Source organism: Acanthaster planci, linkage group LG02, assembly GCF_054643075.1.
Source record: "Acanthaster planci isolate LZ-2023a linkage group LG02, COTS_SCS, whole genome shotgun sequence".
Classification (NCBI taxonomy): domain Eukaryota; kingdom Metazoa; phylum Echinodermata; class Asteroidea; order Valvatida; family Acanthasteridae; genus Acanthaster; species Acanthaster planci.
In genome coordinates, this window is record NC_141778.1 from 28227314 (window position 1) to 28245825 (window position 18512).

Here is an 18512-nt window from a genome sequence, read left to right on the forward strand (position 1 = left end):
GACAGGGTGCAATGATGCAGTGCTGTCTCCAGTATACATGTACCAAACATTCCCATCATCAACCAAATGTACAAATAACTTTTTGCCACCTCAAATTTTCTATTAAATACACACACACAAAGGGACTATAACCTATTTACTTCAGATTTAGATTGGGACACACGTGTCTCTACAGCTTAGTGTTAGAAACACAACCATTTGCCCCTTTTTGTGCAGTTAAAGAGCACGAAAACTGACAGAAACAGAATCCATTTTTTTCCTCTGAGCCATTTATGTTAATAGTTACCAAAAGAAGAAGCTTGACCCAAGAAGAGTCATTGAAGATTGAGTCACAGCCACCATACATGTATATCATAGGAAGTGGCAATCTTACAGTATGAACGATTTCTCAACAATTTTGGCAAGCAGGGCAGAACATTTAAATTTATCAGACGATGTGTGACAGTCAAGAGCATGGTCCCAAGATATGAGTACTTTTGGTGCTCCTTCAGCATGTCTAAAATGATTATTAAATAAATAAAAATGTACATGTACATTTATACCAGTATTGATAGAGCAGGCTTCCATGAACAGTGACCAACAGCCTGTAATACTGATCAATGTACACAACTTCAACAAGCATAATACAGCATATACAACTTGACCAGGTCAGCAATCAACTACAGCTAACATGTGTAAAATATGTTGGGCATTAAGTAACAAATATTCAGATACTATTACTAACTTATTAAAAAATGGACAGCACTATTGGCATGGGCGGAGATTCCTTGTCATATGGGGGATGGTATTAGCATGGCACATAGTCAGTGACTTAAGGGGGGGTTAATTGATAATCCCCCAGGTCAAAAAGTGCCCATGACTATTGGACCGACTTTTGATCAAAATTACCCAAATCTGTTCGTACCCTGCACAAAGATTGCAGGATTTGTTTTATTTCTGTGTTTTTTTTGTGGGTGACTGGGTGTCCTCTTTCATTCATGACGCATGCAGCCTATACAAAAACAACAACCCAGTTGTTAAGGCAAGGGTGGACCTGAGATAACTAGTCAGTAGGCCTATGTAGCATGCTCATTGGTTGAACAATCTACTTAGAAAAGGAAACTATAATTGTACATGTACTTACTTGGTCAGCTATAGTGAGTGCCCTTGCAGTCAGAAGTTGCCTTCACTGTTAGTATAATGCGCAACAGTGGATCAGGTTGTATTCTGCTTCCTGAACTCACCAATGAATAATACACAGCAGTGAGAAAGCATAGGACACATCCAGGAATTCTCATGCATGATGCACACAGATTTAATCATTTTGATCAGAATAGTAGTGTTGATATCAGTTGCTGCCTTCTTACTTCTTACTCTTGAGAAAAAATCCCATCAATTGGAGATTGCCACACACAGATCCAAACAACTTACTGCTTGTTGGAACATATCCAAATGTCCAGTTTTACTATGGTGAGAGAATAGACAAGCTGAGATGGTTTCATTGCTTTGTAGTGTACTGTTTCTCCCAACTAGTTTTGTGTGTACCAAGGGGCATATTCTGCAAGTTGCAATACTCCACTTCGGAACTGAATGAAAATGGGTAATCCATATCTAGTTCTGCATTAAAGATATTTTACATGTGGCATTTACATGTAGCTGATGCTGTAAGCACTTACCATTTATTGCATAGGAAGTATTAAGTGTTGTCGATAGTCAGTATGTCCAAGCTGCACCCATCCTCCATGCACTCCTATCAAAACAGTACATGTGTGTGAACTCAATGATCTACCTACATACCAGTCTTTTATTGTCAAAATTGCCTTGATCAAATTGTCTTGACATCTGCTTTAAACTGACAAACCCTCCCTGTCCACTTTAGGCAGCTTGTTTCTAACAGGTGTGTTGAAATGTTGGCTAGATATCCCCTTACATTACAGAAATTGGTTTTATTACATTTGGAATGCTGGTTCAGAGGCAGAGAGCAACTGCAATAAATTTGTCAGACCTCCATCAGATTGCCATGCCATGCCAGGACTTTTTTCTGTCCAGTATTATCTTATTATATGGGAAAGTGAAAAGTTTGGTGCTGAATTAAAGTGTGCAAGATTGTTTGAGGGGAAATTACAACTACACCCAATTGACATTCCCAAGTGAAACAATATCTGGCCTGTGGTGAATCTGTATTGGTATTCTAACTGCAGAGATAGGCTATGTACTTACCTCAGTCAAGATGTGTTGGATCAAAGGCCACCCCTGTGCCAACACAAGATCCAGTGTGCTTGTCAGGTGAATAATTCAGGAAACGGCTCATAAATGGATTCGTTACATCACTACCTGCTACAGAAAAAAGTGTTAGGTCAAACTTTTCATGAAAGCTGATTTTCTGTTCCTTTTTATGAGTAGCTCTTAACATAACTTCGCATTTAGAGTGGTACATGTATATGCTTGTTTGCTGACATTGTACCTACGAAGAATTCACTCCTCAGCATTAATTTTCATCTGAGTTAAAGATGTTTCCCAGGATATTAGATTCCTTGGCAGCCCTTAGCAAGCATATTGTTAGCATTTGTACATTTATGTGCGAGGCATATTGTTAGCATTTGTACATTTATGTGCGAGGCATATTGTTAGCATTTGTACATTTATGTGCGAGCATATTGTTAGCATTTGTACATTTATGTGCGAGGCATATTGTTAGCACTTATACATTTATGTGCGAGGCATATTGTTAGCACTTGTACATTTACATGTATGTGCTACACATAAAAGATAAGCAATGGTAACTTGACAAATCTTTCTCGGAAAACTGTCAAGTATTTTGTTGATATTGTTTGCAGCACTGTACTTGTACAGTAGATCATCAGTTCTTAAAAATCTAATAAAACCAAAACAACCCCAAAAATGAGCACACTGTCTACCCTTAAAACCCAACTGCAACTTGTAAAAAAAATCAAGAATTAATCAAAGATTCCTGCAGGTTTGTTATCCTTCATCACTGTGAGTGATCTTTGTCTATAACCTGCTGTCCTCTGTCTAAGAGTCATAGGGCCTTTCTTATTCATAAGATATTGAATGAGTAATCGGACAGTTATCATATAAGCCAGTTTTAGCTGTGCTTCATGATCCTGTGGCACACGCACATGTGGTTGCATTAGGGGTTGCGTGATGTTTACTAGATCACCTCTGTCGACTCTATAAAGTCACAGTCAGTGATATTGATCACAGCAGGTGGACAGAAGACAAGAGAGTTTGAGTAAACTTCATTTAAATATTGCATTGCTGTAGTATAATACTCGAGGTACAGTGGAACACTGCTATCATAAACACAATGGGGTCCACACAGAATATACAGTTGTTTGATATAGCGATTTTCAGTCACGGGTGCGTGTACCCATTCCAAACTCAGGCCCACATACAAACATTTGCCAGCCTGCCCCACAAAATGTTTGGTATGAGGATTTCAGGCCCAAATTTACATGCAAAAAAAGGTAAGAATAAAAAATATTGAAATCTCTGCATTGTCTAAAGTATCTCCGTTCATTTTTCACCTTTCAGGTAGTCCTCACCGGAAGTTGAATCACAAAATGAAATAAAGCTTTCCTCAAGTAATCGCTTAAAAATTGCATGTCACACGTAGGTTATACTGGTTTCTGTTGGTGAAATAACACTTTAATAAATGGGCCATACCAGGAACCATTCTAATACACCAGCACTGCTGAAGACCAACAAATTGTCAGGCAAGCATTTTGAAAACAATTGAAATTAGTAAGACATTTATCAAAAATTTCTGGGCATCAAGTAACAAATGTTAGTGTCCATCTGCACAGTTATTTCCTGTTTTGGTGGTTTTTGAGCTCAAATTTACCAGATTTGTAGCAATTATCATGTAAGCTTTGTGTATCAGAGTCGCCAGTGTTGCATATACATACCCAGCAGGCAGTCTACATGGCTGCCAGCGGACACACATGGCATGTAACTCAGGCTACCCATGAATGATACAGACCACACTACATGTTGGCTGTTGTTCCATCGACAGTGTGATTTTCCTCAACGGTGAGTTATTATCAGTTATCTGAATAGGTTCCTTTTTATTCAAAACAATTTGTAATGTTCAGTAAAAGTGCACTAAAAATTCAGAAGCCAAGGGGAGATGTTCAGTATTCCCAAATGTTCAGTTCAGCAGTGCTTGTTAGAGCCACATTCCGCTGTGTATGGGTCTTTCCATGAAGGTGGGTCAAATTGTGTGACAATTGGATACATGGTAAAAAACGTGTTACATGCAATGTTGGTAATGCACATAACTCAACCAGCTGTTCTAGAATGTTCTGAGCACTGTGAAGATAAAATTAGCAACTAAACTGATGGCAATATTTTGGTGTCCGTACGTGTTGCATCTACAACCAGTGTTTCGTGAAACATGTCGGCTTGAAAACTTCCAAATGCTCTGAAACACTCTAGAACAGTGGGAAGATTTATAAACCAGATCAGGGATCACTTGTGTCTTATCCATACATGTGTCCAACTTTGTGTATCTATCCAACGTCATGGAATGACTCATATATGCCAGGGCCAAGTTTGTGGAATAGCACGAGTGACAAGGTGTCTTTGCAGCAGAATTTAACAGTGTCCTTTAAGGCATCGTCAATTCCATTTACCTGTCTTAGTCATTGCACTGCTGTATTTAAGAATACACAGTTTTCAATACCCACTGAATTTTCATCCATAAGCTAATCCAAATTTCCAGCATACAAAATGTTTTCAACCAAATATTTTGTTCCAAAAGGCCAAAACCCCTTTCAATAAAGTAGCAGTTCCCTTGACCTATGAAGCTTAATGTGACATTATTTTGTGAACATTTCTGCAAGAGTTCTTGGAAAGTTTAGGGAAGGCAGTTTTTAATGCTTAACCTTAACACCCCTCAATCTTCACCTGTTGGATTAAGGACTCAAGACTATTAGGGTTAGTGAAACCCCAGTGAAATTAACCACCTGGTTACAAAAAGGAACAGTTCCACCTACAGTAGCATGTTGATCAACTTAACACATTTAATTAGTGCAACAAAAAAAATGAGTCACAAGTCATCAGAGCTCCGAGTACTTTCAAATTAAAAATAACGCTGCACAGTGTAATAATTATAATAATTTGTTGACTTACAGTGTACGAGCACAAAGTCTATAATACACATATGTGATGCGATCTGCAAAACTCATTTACATTGTTATTGCATATAAACTTGCAATTATAAAGGTCACACTCTTGTTTTTTAGACATATTACATTTATGATTCTAGGTTGTCTTTAACATGAATCTAGATTATCTAGAATCCTGTATTAAACAGTTTGGAGAAAAGGACAGTGTCCTGATCAGTTTGAAGTTGACATGGACCAAAATGACAAAGCTTACATGTACATCACATTTTATTCAAATGGCTTTCCATAAAAACATTAACACTAGATCATGGAAGATCCCTAAACATGTTACCCATATAATGTGCTCTCTTATCAGGATGCCAAACTGAATAATACATCAAAACAAAAAGCTCAGCTTGTGGTGCGAACGAAAACAGAGTAAGTGAGACTCATTTTGTTGGATCTCAGTCACAAATGCAATTGAACATTTCAGGATGAAGAGGAGTAATTGTTGAAAAGAATTTAAGTTGTATTTAGGTGTATCTGTACCTCATCCCTGGTATGTTAAAACTCAAATTAATATCTTCTGCAAGCGGGATTACGTCAATTAGTGATGGCAATTCTCAGGCATAATGAATTAAGGCGAGGTCATACTTAGCCTGAAAATGAACACAAATGTGAATTTGTGATGTCAGATCAAATATTCCCACTACAAATTTGCTAAATTTGAACACATTTCAACTGCTGGAAATCTTTCATGACATCAAATTTGCTTCCACATTCACCGGTGGTATCAACCAGCCTTTACATGTTCAAATGGGACAACGCAGAACTCAAAGTCCCCATCAGGAACTGTCTTCCTTTATAACCCAACTGTCTACTCGACTCCGGCACACTCTCCTGTGGATGGCCAGCGGGTCCTGGCGGAAAGGTTGATTTGATACTCACTGGTTCTTCTCAGAACCACACTTCCTCTGAAGCAAACCTATAGCTCATGTAACTTCCACCATGTAAAGCTTCAAATCTTACTTAGTGAACATGCTGTTCAAGGAAAAATATTGTTAAAAGGTAAGTTGAACATGTAACACCGAGATGGAGTAGCTTTGAGGTCAAAAAAGTGTTAACATCCGGATCTTGATTGTACAGAGGAATCCAGAAGTTAGAACATTTGGAGCTTAGCCATCCTCGTACAGTTGAAATCAGTGATCAAGTATGACCTGAGTACATCAATTCGCTGATGTATCTGTTATATGGGTCCTTCAGAGCAATCCTTGCTTATGGGAACTCTGTAAGTATACATGTACTGTGTTGTAGAAGGAAGTACTCTATTCCTTACTGCCTTTTTTGTGCGTGACTCAAATAAGCATCCTGGGGAAATGATATGAAATTAATTTGCTCTTATTTGGAGTGTAAATTTTTTCCAAGTTTGATTTCCTCTTTGCCAATTAGGGTTCAGGATATTTACTCATTTTCCACTTCCGAGGTTGTCAAACATGTGAGAAATGATAAAAAAGCAACCTGAACTGTACAAAACCTGGTGATTTCATCCAAGGAAGGGGTTGTGGTGGTGTTGTTCACCCCACAGAAAAAATAGAAGCAAAACCAAAACTGAAACTGCAAACAAAAACACAGAAAAAGGCAAAGAAGTAAAAGATTTCACCAATTTTTAAATTTTTCATCCAAAAATTGTGGTAATCCTCTAGAAAACACCGACCAGGTAGGTACTTGTACCAAGAAAGCACTTTACAAAGATTGCAGTGGTTTCATTTCTGTCTAGGGAAACTTTAAGAGATGTTTTTGTTTCTCATTGTTCAGGTGGAAGGCAAGGCTGCAGGGTTGTAGCACTCATACCAGGTACTTGCACTTGAGTACTCTTCACAATTTGCAGCATACTTGTACTACTCTGTACTCTAATTTGCAGGGTTGTAGCACTCATACCAGGTACTTGTACTCGAGTACTCTTCACAATTTGCAGCGTACTTGTACTACTCTGTACTTGAATTTGCAGGGTTGTAGCACTCATACCAGGTACTTGTACTCGAGTACTCTTCACAATTTGCAACATACTTGTACTACTCTGTACTTGAATTTGCAGGGTTGTAGCACTCATACCAGGTACTTGTACTCGAGTACTCTTCACAATTTGCAACATACTTGTACTACTCTGTACTTGAATTTGCAGGGTTGTAGCACTCATACCAGGTACTTGTACTCGAGTACTCTTCACAATTTGCAACATACTTGTACTACTCTGTACATGAATTTGTAGGGTTGTAGCACTCACACCGTGTACTTGTACTCAAGTACTCGTCACAATTTACAACATACTTGTACTACTCTGTACTTGAATTTGCAGGGTTGTAGCACTCATACCAGGTACTTGTACTCGAATACTCTTCATAATATGCAACATACTTGTACTAGTCTGTACTTGAATTTGCAGGGTTGTAGCACTCATACCAGGTACTTGTACTCGAGTGCTCTTCACAATTTGCAGCATACTTGTACTACACTTTACTTGAATTTCCAAGTACTCATACTTAAAGAAATGTACTTGTACTCAGGCTGTAAAATACTACAAACCAAACTGTACATGAGCATCAAGGTATTCATACTTGATTAACATTACTCAATTAAAAAATCCTTTAACTTACCACGGCCATTAAAATATAACAATACAAGAATATCAACCCTCACAGACCGATCTGCAGTACAGTCCAAGAAATGGAGAGCCTAACACTAGCATGAGGAACCGTTTAGGTATAATGGCACAACATCTGTGGGCTTATTAACCAATCACAACCGTGAAACACTGGGTTATTGGTTATTCCTGGTCTTGATTTCAAAGCCTATTCTTGATTTTGAACCATCATCAGACGAACTGCTATCACGGGAAGCAGCTGGTACGCTTGAAAAGAGGCTGGTCATAGTGAATCGCATTATGTACCACACATTGCAGATCAAAGCACCACAAAAGGCGTCTTGGACCCAAAATTTGGGTATTCCTAAAAGTGGTCTCTTTATTACTTTGGGTGTTGCTAGGCTGGTGCCTATAGCCAGTGTTGTAGTCGAGTACTTTCCGAGTACCAACGTTCTCCGCAAAATACTGAACTGGGTAAGAGGGAATAAAGCCAGAGTGCACAGGCATTTGATGGTATATGTGCAAAGGTAAGATTACAAAGTAAATGTTAGACTTCAGACACTCCCAGTTGTGTAAAATTTAAGTTTTAAGGAGAAAAGTACTCGGAAAGTACACGGCCGAGTACTTTCCGAGTATTTTTAAAAAGTTAATTTTAATCAAACAGTGATGGTCTGAAGTCATTATGTTGCTTTATAATCTTACCTTTATGCATGTACATGTACCATCAACTGCCGATGTACTTCGGCTTTGTTCTCTCCTCACTAGTTAAATATTTGGTAGAGAACTTGGTTCTCAAAAAGTACTCGACTACATCACTGCCTATAGCTGAAAATTCCGATGACACACAGATTAACATAGGATCAGAATAAGAGTCATGAAAGCAGACTTCACCATACATGTTTTCTACGCATTACACAAAGTACATGTGTCACTGATGGTGAGTTGTATGTCATGTATGCACGTACATTGTACCGTACCAAATGTTGACTATCAGATTTTGAAGAATCTACGAATTTGAAACAGCTGCTGACATACATGTACATAGCTACCATACAATCACGTCATCTGTATCAACATTAGTACAGTTTGCTTCAAAGAGTAACAAGAATTTGTACAAAATGGAAGTACATGTAAATGCCAAAGTGCAGGTTTTTTGTTTAGCGAATTAGAAGTACTTGTACTCGTACTTGGAGATACAAGTACTTATACTTGAAAACCAGTACTTGTACTCGCTGGCAAAGTGCTCAGACTTTCATGTACTTGGATATCTAAGTACTCGGCAGTACTAACTCTGTACTCGGAAAAAGTATCTGACTACAACACTGTAAGGCTGCAAGGTTAGAACTAAATTCTCTGGAAGTGCTGTTTTTCGATCAGTCCAAGACCTAAGATTCATTAAATACAAATGATGCATAAAGTCTTGTTCTGGTGGAACTTCTTACGATAAACAGTTTTTCAATTACCCATCACAAACCTGTCAGAATTATCAGGTTATAAATACATGTTCTTTCAGTTCCATCCATTAGATCCATGTCCAGGGATACCACAATTTGATTTCAATGTACTGTATTCAAAGTTAATGACAGGGATTAAATTGTTGGGCAGATTCCTGGTTTAAAAATTAACAAAAGGGGCATTTACTGTGAAACTTAAATATTTGTGTTTTATTTACTACAAATACAATATATATATATATATTGATATGTTATATATATATGGATAAAAGTGGCAGTAACAAAATCCTGTCTATTAAAAGTTTTTGATTTGGGTCCTGTACTCCCTAAAATAAATGAACTGATGGCCTAACAAGCATAAAATAGGCAGACATTTATGTGTGTCTCATGGGAGTGATCCCTTTGTTGATTTAATGTTCGCAGAGGACAAGTCGTTAACATTTCAATAATAATAATAATGTTTTTTCTTATGGCTAAAAACATTGGTTTATGGCTGGTGCACTGGACACATTCTTTGCGTGTTTGACTAACCCATTTTTAACCTGTATATATCAAGTTATGGGCAGCCATGTGAATAGGATAAATTATTTCTCAGTTTCGGGCTAAAGTGAATACAAGATGTTGTTGAAGAGCCACATATTATTTTCACACTTGTTGAACAGCAGGTGCTCAAATTATCAATTGAAAGAGTAGCCAAGACTTCACTGTTTAATCTGAATGAGGTGGTAGTAAGTCTTTTTTCTTTTCAACATTCACACAGGCTGTTTTTACATACATGTATAGTAGAAGAATTACTATAAAATGCATTCTTACATCAGAGGTACACATATAATGTAATAGTAGGTAAAGTGAACCGAGGAACATGGCCAGGCTTCTAAGTTTCAGATCAAAAGTCTATTTTTTATGGTGCTAGTGTTGTCATTTTACCTCTTGTGGCAGAAAGTTTGAGCTACTGATGCTAATATTTCTGTCAATAATTTCATATGCCTCTGGCATTCCAAACAAATTGATGGAGGCTGTATCAGAAATGCCTGCAAAGGCCTTTTCACACTAAACAAATCTCAGGGTTGATGCAGGGTTGAAAAGTGGCGACGATTCACACTTGAAAATTTTTTAACCCAACACCAACCCTGCATCAATTCTGAGATTGATTTCAACCCAGGTTGAATTCAGCCCTGCTCTGGACCAGCATTAAGATTTTTTAACCCGGGTTGAAACTTGTTCGTGCACATTTCGGGGGTTGAACTTGCCCCAATAAGCTTGGTTTACATGAAACAAGAGTGAAACAATGCCAGGCTGAACACAGGGTTGAAAAATCTAATTTTCAACCAAGGGGGGTCATGGGTTCACCCAGGATTGAGTTCAACCCAGGTTGAGAGGCTGCAGTGTGAAAAGGCCTTATTCCTGATTTGTTTACTACTCAACTACAGCTCTAGTACATGTACATGAACAGTGTAGCATCTTTATAGGGATTGTGATGTATTCCCTAGGTAGTATTGAGCCCATAATAGATGTTGCCACAGGAAATGGCTTGATTGATCTAATTGTGTGCTGTCTGTCAATTGATGGCTCGTTTATCACACATAACGTAGGAATTGATTTCTCATGGAAGTATCTGGGCCACAAGAATCTTCTTTTTTCTGTGGATCACTGGTACTGTGCATGTAGAATTGTGAATATTTGTGTCATTTTGATTATGAATATTTTAATCTGAAGCCTAACTTTAAATGTTTCATTCAACTTGAAGCCTCATGGCATGGTGAACTTCCCCCTCCTTCTGGGCCCTGGGGTTGACTGTTGATATCAGCCTTGCGTTTGACAGGTGTTGCACACAAGCTGAGTGTTAAAGTTTAATTTAAAGTTTAACTTAAAGTTTACTTTTACATGTCCTCAGGTCTCAAGCTGGGTTGAAACTTGAAAGATACTTTACAAATACAAAACAGCACAAGTTACCATAGTAAATGAAGAGTTGAGTTTTGGTATCCTGATAATTGTAAGCTTGAAATTTAGATTTTTTTTGAGAGGAGTATAAAGACTAGTTCAAACATGGTATGAAAGCAAGCACAAATGTGAAACTTACATTAGGTCAAATATTGATGTTGTAAATTTGCAGAAGTTGAACACTTTTCAACTTGAGCAACTTTCGCTGCTATGTTTTATAGCTAAAACATTGCAATGAACTGGCCATAACATAAAGTACAAATTGAGTATTCCATTCGATGTGAAAAATCAGGCATCTGATCTCTGGGATGACAAGAATAAATGTAATGTATTTTATTGTCTAGGTTCCTGGATCCTCTTACAGTACTTCATTTTTAATGGAATGTTCATTTTATTTTCTCTCCGGGGGTCCAGTGCTTTACCTTGTCGAGCTTATCAACTAAACTTGTATCTGGATTAGCCTAAGCCCATCCAGTCATATTATTTGTAAATCTCAGCCATGACCTGTGCACTGTCCGAGTGAGAAAGATGGAAAGAATGAATCACACTGAATTGAACTAAACGGAAAATGTGTGCAATTTTCTTGTTTTTTCATGCAAATATACAGACAGTCTAAGGTAGTAATATCAGAGATGTCAAGCCTATATGCAAGGGTTTGCTTTGCAGAAAAACCAAAAAGCCATTTGTGTTGCGTTGGCTTTTGCTCGATCTATTAAGAAAACTATTTGAGCTGATTCTATGGGAAATCTCTGTCGTGTGCCAACAAGCAGTTTACGCAATTTTGGGTGACGAGTTGAACTAGACAAGTCAAGGTGTGTTGTGGCAATAACATCTCAGTACACCGCTAACTTCTTGCAGTATTTGTCATGATTATTCGCCCGCTGCTGTTGAAGTAGCAGAAAGCATTAACACACATGTACATTACGTCTCACATTGAAAAGGATTGATCTCAACAAAAGGCGAGCACTGTCACCAACAGAGTCTTTCTCTCCATCAAACTTTCATCTGTGATCCTCGGATTATCGGCCAGTGGATTATCCAAGGGAAGAGAAAGAGTGACATATGTATATTATGCTCTTTCATACAACATTTTCATGTTTAATCTAGCACTAAATATGCACATACACGCTACACCAGCCAGACATAAATACTGTCTGGCACTGTCAAATCAGTAGAGTCATTCAGCAGAGCTTTTGCAAGGCCATTTCACCTCTAGAGTTCCAGAATTTATGAGCAGTTGAGAAAGATGCAATGGTGGCACCCACTTCTACCAGACTCAGGCAGTTTAACTGCATGAACTAGGTCAGTGTCAGCTAGACCTGTACAGACTTTTCTATTGTACATGTAAAAGAGTGGCAGTCAATGTAGATATGAAGTACTGGGAGAGAGGAAATTTTTGTAGTCATCAACAGGGAAGTCCTTGTGAAATGCTAGATTGATTTAGGATTGACTGGTTATGTGCTGTGTACAGGAATATTTAACAATTGTTGTCTGCTGTGACGGGTCCATGGTGTTTGGTACACCTGAGGGGGCAAATGGCTGTTGAGGTGAAAAACAATTTTGTTATACCATGGTCATACATGTAGATTACACTGGAATGGTCTCATGCGTAAGAGACGCTTATTTAATTCCTAGTTAAATAAAAACACTGAGATAAATTTAAACTCTTGAAGAGCAAATTAGATATTAAATTACATTACAAGGCAAATTATTGATTACGGTGCCCTTTTTTGAGCTGTGTTTCATTTTTGTTTTCTTTTTTTGGAATAAGACAAATTGGGATTCATAAAGCACTATTTTTTAGTGAAAATTATTTAGTGAAAATTCCATTGAAAAATATTTGCAAGAGTGAAGAGCAAACTTGAAGGGACAATGACATAGGCATTTTATAGCATTGGAGTGGCAGCAGAAACAGCAATTAGAGTTTATGCGAGCATAGCTGGGTGCACGCAGGTCATAGTCAGATACCAGCACCTGCGAACGCGCACAATGCTACAATGCCCCCACACAGACAATACAATGATCAAAGCGTAGTACCAGTGCGGCTATCCATAGTTGCACCCAAAGTTACAGGATTGCAATGCAGTGGACTTGCCACATTGACAGTGGGAAAGATCACCGTTGTCCATCATGTTTTGTAGCCCACCAACATTGCCAGTGGCTCGATTGTAAATGATACATGTACATTTGTGGCTTATCATGTGATCAGTTCGCGACCAATAAAAATCCACTATCTATGTCTGCAGTATAACAATGGAAGTTGTCTAGTGATGAGAGCTGAGTGAGGTCTGATGATACACACATAATACACGTCTATCAAGCCTGAAAAGAATTGTGCATTCAGTATTAAATTCATGCATAGGCAAACATCAGCAGGCACATGATGAACTTGAACAACATGCTGAATACCATCACTTCAGTGTAGATCCAAGATGTTTTCATCACGCTCTAATTTAACCCAATGTAAATTGTACAAGGTACATAAATGACTTACTGGGCCATTGCAAAACATTGAAAGTATCACATGTTAGCGACTGGCATCAGGATTAGATTAGTAACAGTATGTTTGGCCCTGTGGTCACACAGACCTGGAATCCAAATATATCTGGATATGATATTATTGGATAGTGCATATCACTGTATCTGCTTTTTTGAGGGCAAACAAATAAATAGTGCTCAACTCCTAGGTCTATTACGGATACACAGTAAACAGGGGTTGGGGTTGAAGCGGGAAGTGGTTACTCCAGGATGTCTTGGGTGCAGGATTGAAGGGTATACAAGGAGCCCACCAAGCCAAGGTCTTAAATCTTGCCACCAGTGTTGATACAAACTGTCCTCAGTGCCAGCCATTGGCCAGGTCCGAGGAACGCAGTGCTAACAGATTTTTGACACTAATGATCAAGTACTGTAATTTGTAATACTGCTTTGCAATGATCATTAATAAAGTAGACCAAGGAAGAATCAATTTGTCACATGATATAAGCAAACTGTTCCAAAAAAAGGTTATTACAGCTAGTTCAAAAGACTTGTCTCATTATCTGGAACAGAGTGGAAGCTGAAATAATACCCAAGTGCAAATCTGACTTCCTCTCTTCAGTATGTCACAAAAAGCAAATGAGCTTGGATGTACATGTATGTGACCCGCTCTGCAAGAAAGGGTATATTAAGTTGCGCAATGCCAAAACACATAATGGCTTGTTCTATTTGAACAGGGCAAAATCAAAATGTGTCCAAAAAAGTGATTTTGTGTTTTTTTCCTTTAATATAATATTTGTATAATATTCTATAATATTAATATTTTTAGAATTTGTGACTACAAACATGGATACTGATGAATAAACCTGAAACATTGATTATTCAGTAAGAAATCCTACATAGCGTTTTGTTTCCAAGTGCTACACTTTATGAGCTTTTTCTCAGAAATGGCTTTTCTTGAAGCCAAAAAGGCGGATATGCAAATGTCTTTCTATCTCTGGAATGCAGCACACTATAGGGGTCATTCATATATCAAATTGTAGCTTTTGATGAACAGAATCCAGCCATATAAAAAAACTCTTAACTGAAATCGGAATCTTGCTACTTTGTACCCATTTTTCTAGAGTCGGTCACATATTTCATGTTGAGAAAGGCACACGGGGGCAGGTTATATTGATGACCACCTCTAAGTTAAACCTATTTTATCATTAGAAGTTACTCTTATATTGTGTTGCTGAGAGCTGGTATCTCCCCCTTTCACAAATGAAGACTGAATCTGCACAGCTTGTGTCTGGCGAATGCACTTTATAGCTGTGTCTGTGGTCTTTGATTGATGTTCCTGTTCTCACCCGGAGCCAATATTGGACAGAATCTATTTAGTCTGTTTTTGATCATGCCTTCTTTTTTGTGTTTACACCCAAGTGCAGTAGAGTGATGACAGGGTTATCTGCTAGCAAGTAGTTCCCTGCTGTACTGCGGTCCATATGCTTTTTGAGGGTGAGGCAGGAATGTTTATCATCTTTAGGGAAAAACCTTAGATCTTAGCCACTGTGGGGCTGCCGGAAACAAGGTGCTGGATGGCCCACCAGGACTTCTTGAGAGAAACTGGGTTGAGTTGGGGTCAGGATGGGTGGCAAATTCACTCGAAACCTTGGAAAGATTTGCCTGCATTCTTCACTACTTTTTGGGTTGTGTAAACAATTGATTTGCTTTGTAAGCAGTAAAGTGTTTGAAGGTTTCTTACTTACTGCCTCTTTAATTGACCGTTGTCAGATGTTGTTGAGATCCCCAGCTGTGGACAGTTTTCTAAAAAAGATCTAAAATATGATCAAGTTAATGAACCTTTTGGTAACATTGTAGAGTAACTCAATGCAAGTTCCAGTAGACATAAATTTCAATTGCTCATGAAACCCTTCAATCTATGAAATATTCCAGATTGCTAAAACGAATATCTTGATAATTAAACAAAAAAGGTGTTCCTGCAAGATCAAGATCATCATTATCAACACCCAGCAAAAACATGCAAGGACAATCAAATCAGCTTAAACTCACTAGACTTATTCCCATTTGAAGTGGATTTGGCTTTGAAAAGCATATCTTATGGTCTCTCATGAAAAGATGGTGTGATTGTGAATTGTTTGATATTATTAACATTGTAAAAGAGAAAAATAATGTTTACAGTAACAACGGTAGATTTCAAAATGTTTTCAAGTCACGAAATCTTAATGCAGAAGGTCTGTTCTACAAAAGCTGGCAATAAATTGTCCTTTAGACAAGACCAATTTTTAATTAAAAGAAACACTCATTAAACATACATTTTTGGAAAGTGCATGTATTTCAACTAAGGAGTTTGAATGGTACAGAATTAGTTTTTACATCTTTAATAATTTCAGCCTAAACTCATTGATTTTGATATAGATTGTAAATTTAGAATATGCTTTTATTGTGAAAAAAAACTCTTTTAGTAGTTGTGACCGGTACATCATAATCAGGAATAAGTCACTGAGGCCATTTTATGATGGCCGAGTAAAGTGGGGATGTGGGTAAAAATGTTGAAAAAATCCATGTGGCAGTTGCTGTATATTTTGGAAGTGTTTGTATGAAAGTTTACCATCAACACACTTGTGATATGTACCATTTGAAAGCTTATGAAATTCTTTTTCTGACCATGTACATATCTCAAAAAATCAATTGAAGACTTGTTCCTGATTTCGATGTGCTTGTGCCACAGGTTGTGTTTTTAAATGGTATATTGACATGAGTGTCAGAATCAACTTGATCTATAATATCATTTATCTCCTTCAACTTCTATTTTCATCTGATTTAACTCTCCGGAAATTTAAATGTTAAACCTTATTCTTCTCTGGGTCTGTGGTGTGATTTGTGAGCCTACCAGTTGCAGATGCAAACAAAGAGACAGCCCTAGAGAGAATTATGATTTAGGAGAAGCAAAAGAATATTGATGGCACCATTGGTATCTTGGCCCTGGTGTATGCTTTGGCAAAGGGCCCTTATAAAACTCCGTAAATTTCAAAGCAGAAAATGTAGATAGAAATGGGCCACATTTGCAGGGAGCAGAAGGTCCTGAAACAAATTTACGAGGTGGTGAAGAAACATACTGCCATGTTGTTGCTTACAGTTTACTTTCACTGACCAAGCCTTCTGGCGTTTTAGATCTGTATTGTAAGAGATATTTCTGGCGTTCCAAGTGAAATGTTGACAGTCGTTTCATTCTGTTATTAGATATGAGGCAGCCGTGTACAATCAGGATCGAACAAGTTGGCATGCACTTGGGTTTTTTAAACATTCCATTTCATTGTGGGAAAAATTAGTCAGAATGTATATGCATAAGCTGTTTTTTATTGCACCAATAAAATTTAAATCAGAAACTGGTTGAAAACAGGAGTACAAGGAGATTTTGACTGGCTTTTATTTGTGTGCTCCCTTCTAGTCTCAACAAGAGTTGCTTTGACACATGCCGATATCCCGTGAGCCCATCTTTTAATCCGTTTTACCACCACAGTGCTTCTGTTTTGTCATCCACTGTCTCAGTATTGTTAGTAACCATGGTATCACCCGTCAACCCATTTCTTTTCAGACCGCCTCCTATCACACAGCCTTAGCTATCCTGAGATGGACATGTTACCCCCCAACAAAAATCTTTCCGTCTTTTTTTTTCGCCATTTCTTTTCCTAATCCTTAATATACACATACCACTCCAACTGCTGTACTTTCTTGAATGATGGCAGCAGTATCATTCTACTCAATAAAGCCACTCTCATTGTCCTGTTGTCCAAATGTTTCATTAACTGATCTGACTCGATCTTTTGTGTAGAGGGTTTGGGTTTTTTGCCTCCCCCACAGATCCAACTCCATTCTGACTTTATGTCCTTGGAGAAGGATGAGGGATGAATGGTGGAGATAAGCTTCACTGATGCTCTCAATTAAAGCATTTTTATCATTCTAGCATGGTTATTACTCGAGTGGCAGCTAAAATGCAATGGCTGAAGCTTGATGGAGGGTACAGGGCATGCAGAAGCAATGGGACGGTCAGGGAATGACTGGCTCTTGTTCTTTTATACATGTAAAGCATAGAATGGGAATTTTATTTATCCAAAAAATATGAATCTTTCTCCAGTTATGTTAAAACATAGCTTTTGTACATATTTCTCTCCTACTCTTACGTATAAATTGGTCTGTTACTTACATTTTACCGTTGTTGCTGTCTTAGATAAGGTTTGTGTTGATTTGTTTGTGTTGATATATTTGAAAAAACCCTTCTTATTACTAACTATTTGATGGTATAAATCTATCACAAGAAGTTTATATTGAGGAACCACCATGGGTGTTGAGTAAGTTTAACTTGTGGTAAGGTGCATAGAAACGCATGGGCTGTTTTGCATGTGTATCATGTCAGAAAGTTTTTCTCTATTAGATTTTTTGTAGACCTAAACACAGTTCCATATTTGGTGCTATATTGTACTGGTACTCTGTTCATTTCTTAAGTTTAGGGAGGTGTCTCATAATCATAATACTTAACTGGAAATCAAGGATGCAAAAAATCAACAACGTTCGCTTCAACTATACACTGCAAGATCTGGTCTGGTGTTGTTTATTGCCAGCATGACAAGTTTATGTAAATTATGCATGTATATGATGGGAGGGTAACACAGTTTTATGGGTCAGATATGTGAAGTTTTTATTTATTTATTTGGGATGATGCAGTGACTTGAAAAGTCGTGTCTCCTGATGTGAAAATGTTGCACAAAACAACTCTACAGAGGGCAGCAGATAGAATACATGTTTCTTGCCTCTCCTTGATTTAGGTATTAGGTTTCTGAATTCTGATTGAATTAAACAGAAAAACATAATCAATTTTGCCCATGAGTGCAA

At 37.8% G+C, this 18512-nt stretch overlaps 2 protein-coding genes across 19 annotated transcripts in view; one reads left to right on the forward strand and one right to left on the reverse strand.

The window, feature by feature from the left end:
* Positions 1 to 18512, reverse strand: part of LOC110977170 (fibroblast growth factor 20-like) — a 159712-nt gene that overhangs the window by 133834 nt on the left and 7366 nt on the right. For 3 of the 5 annotated variants that reach the window (XM_087133654.1, XM_087133657.1, XM_087133653.1), the window contains exons 2-4: positions 2200 to 2316; positions 1656 to 1729; positions 1124 to 1213 (exon numbers count right to left, since the gene is read on the reverse strand). The gene's annotated coding sequence lies outside the window, so the exon portion shown is untranslated. Of the gene's footprint in view, positions 1 to 1123; positions 1214 to 1346; positions 1369 to 1410; positions 1552 to 1655; positions 1730 to 2199; positions 2317 to 18512 lie in introns of those variants that run through there. The other 2 variants (XM_087133655.1, XM_087133656.1) reach the window with 2 other exon arrangements.
* The window catches only part of micu3 (mitochondrial calcium uptake family member 3), a 221587-nt gene that overhangs the window by 118718 nt on the left and 84357 nt on the right, over positions 1 to 18512 (forward strand). Inside the window, exon 1 of one of the 14 annotated variants that reach the window (XM_087133646.1) lies at positions 3957 to 4032. The exons of the other annotated variants lie outside the window; for them this stretch is intronic. Coding sequence (XP_086989772.1) covers positions 3972 to 4032 — 61 coding nt within the window. The 5' untranslated portion in view covers positions 3957 to 3971. Of the gene's footprint in view, positions 1 to 3956; positions 4033 to 18512 lie in introns of those variants that run through there. 14 annotated transcript variants of the gene reach the window in all.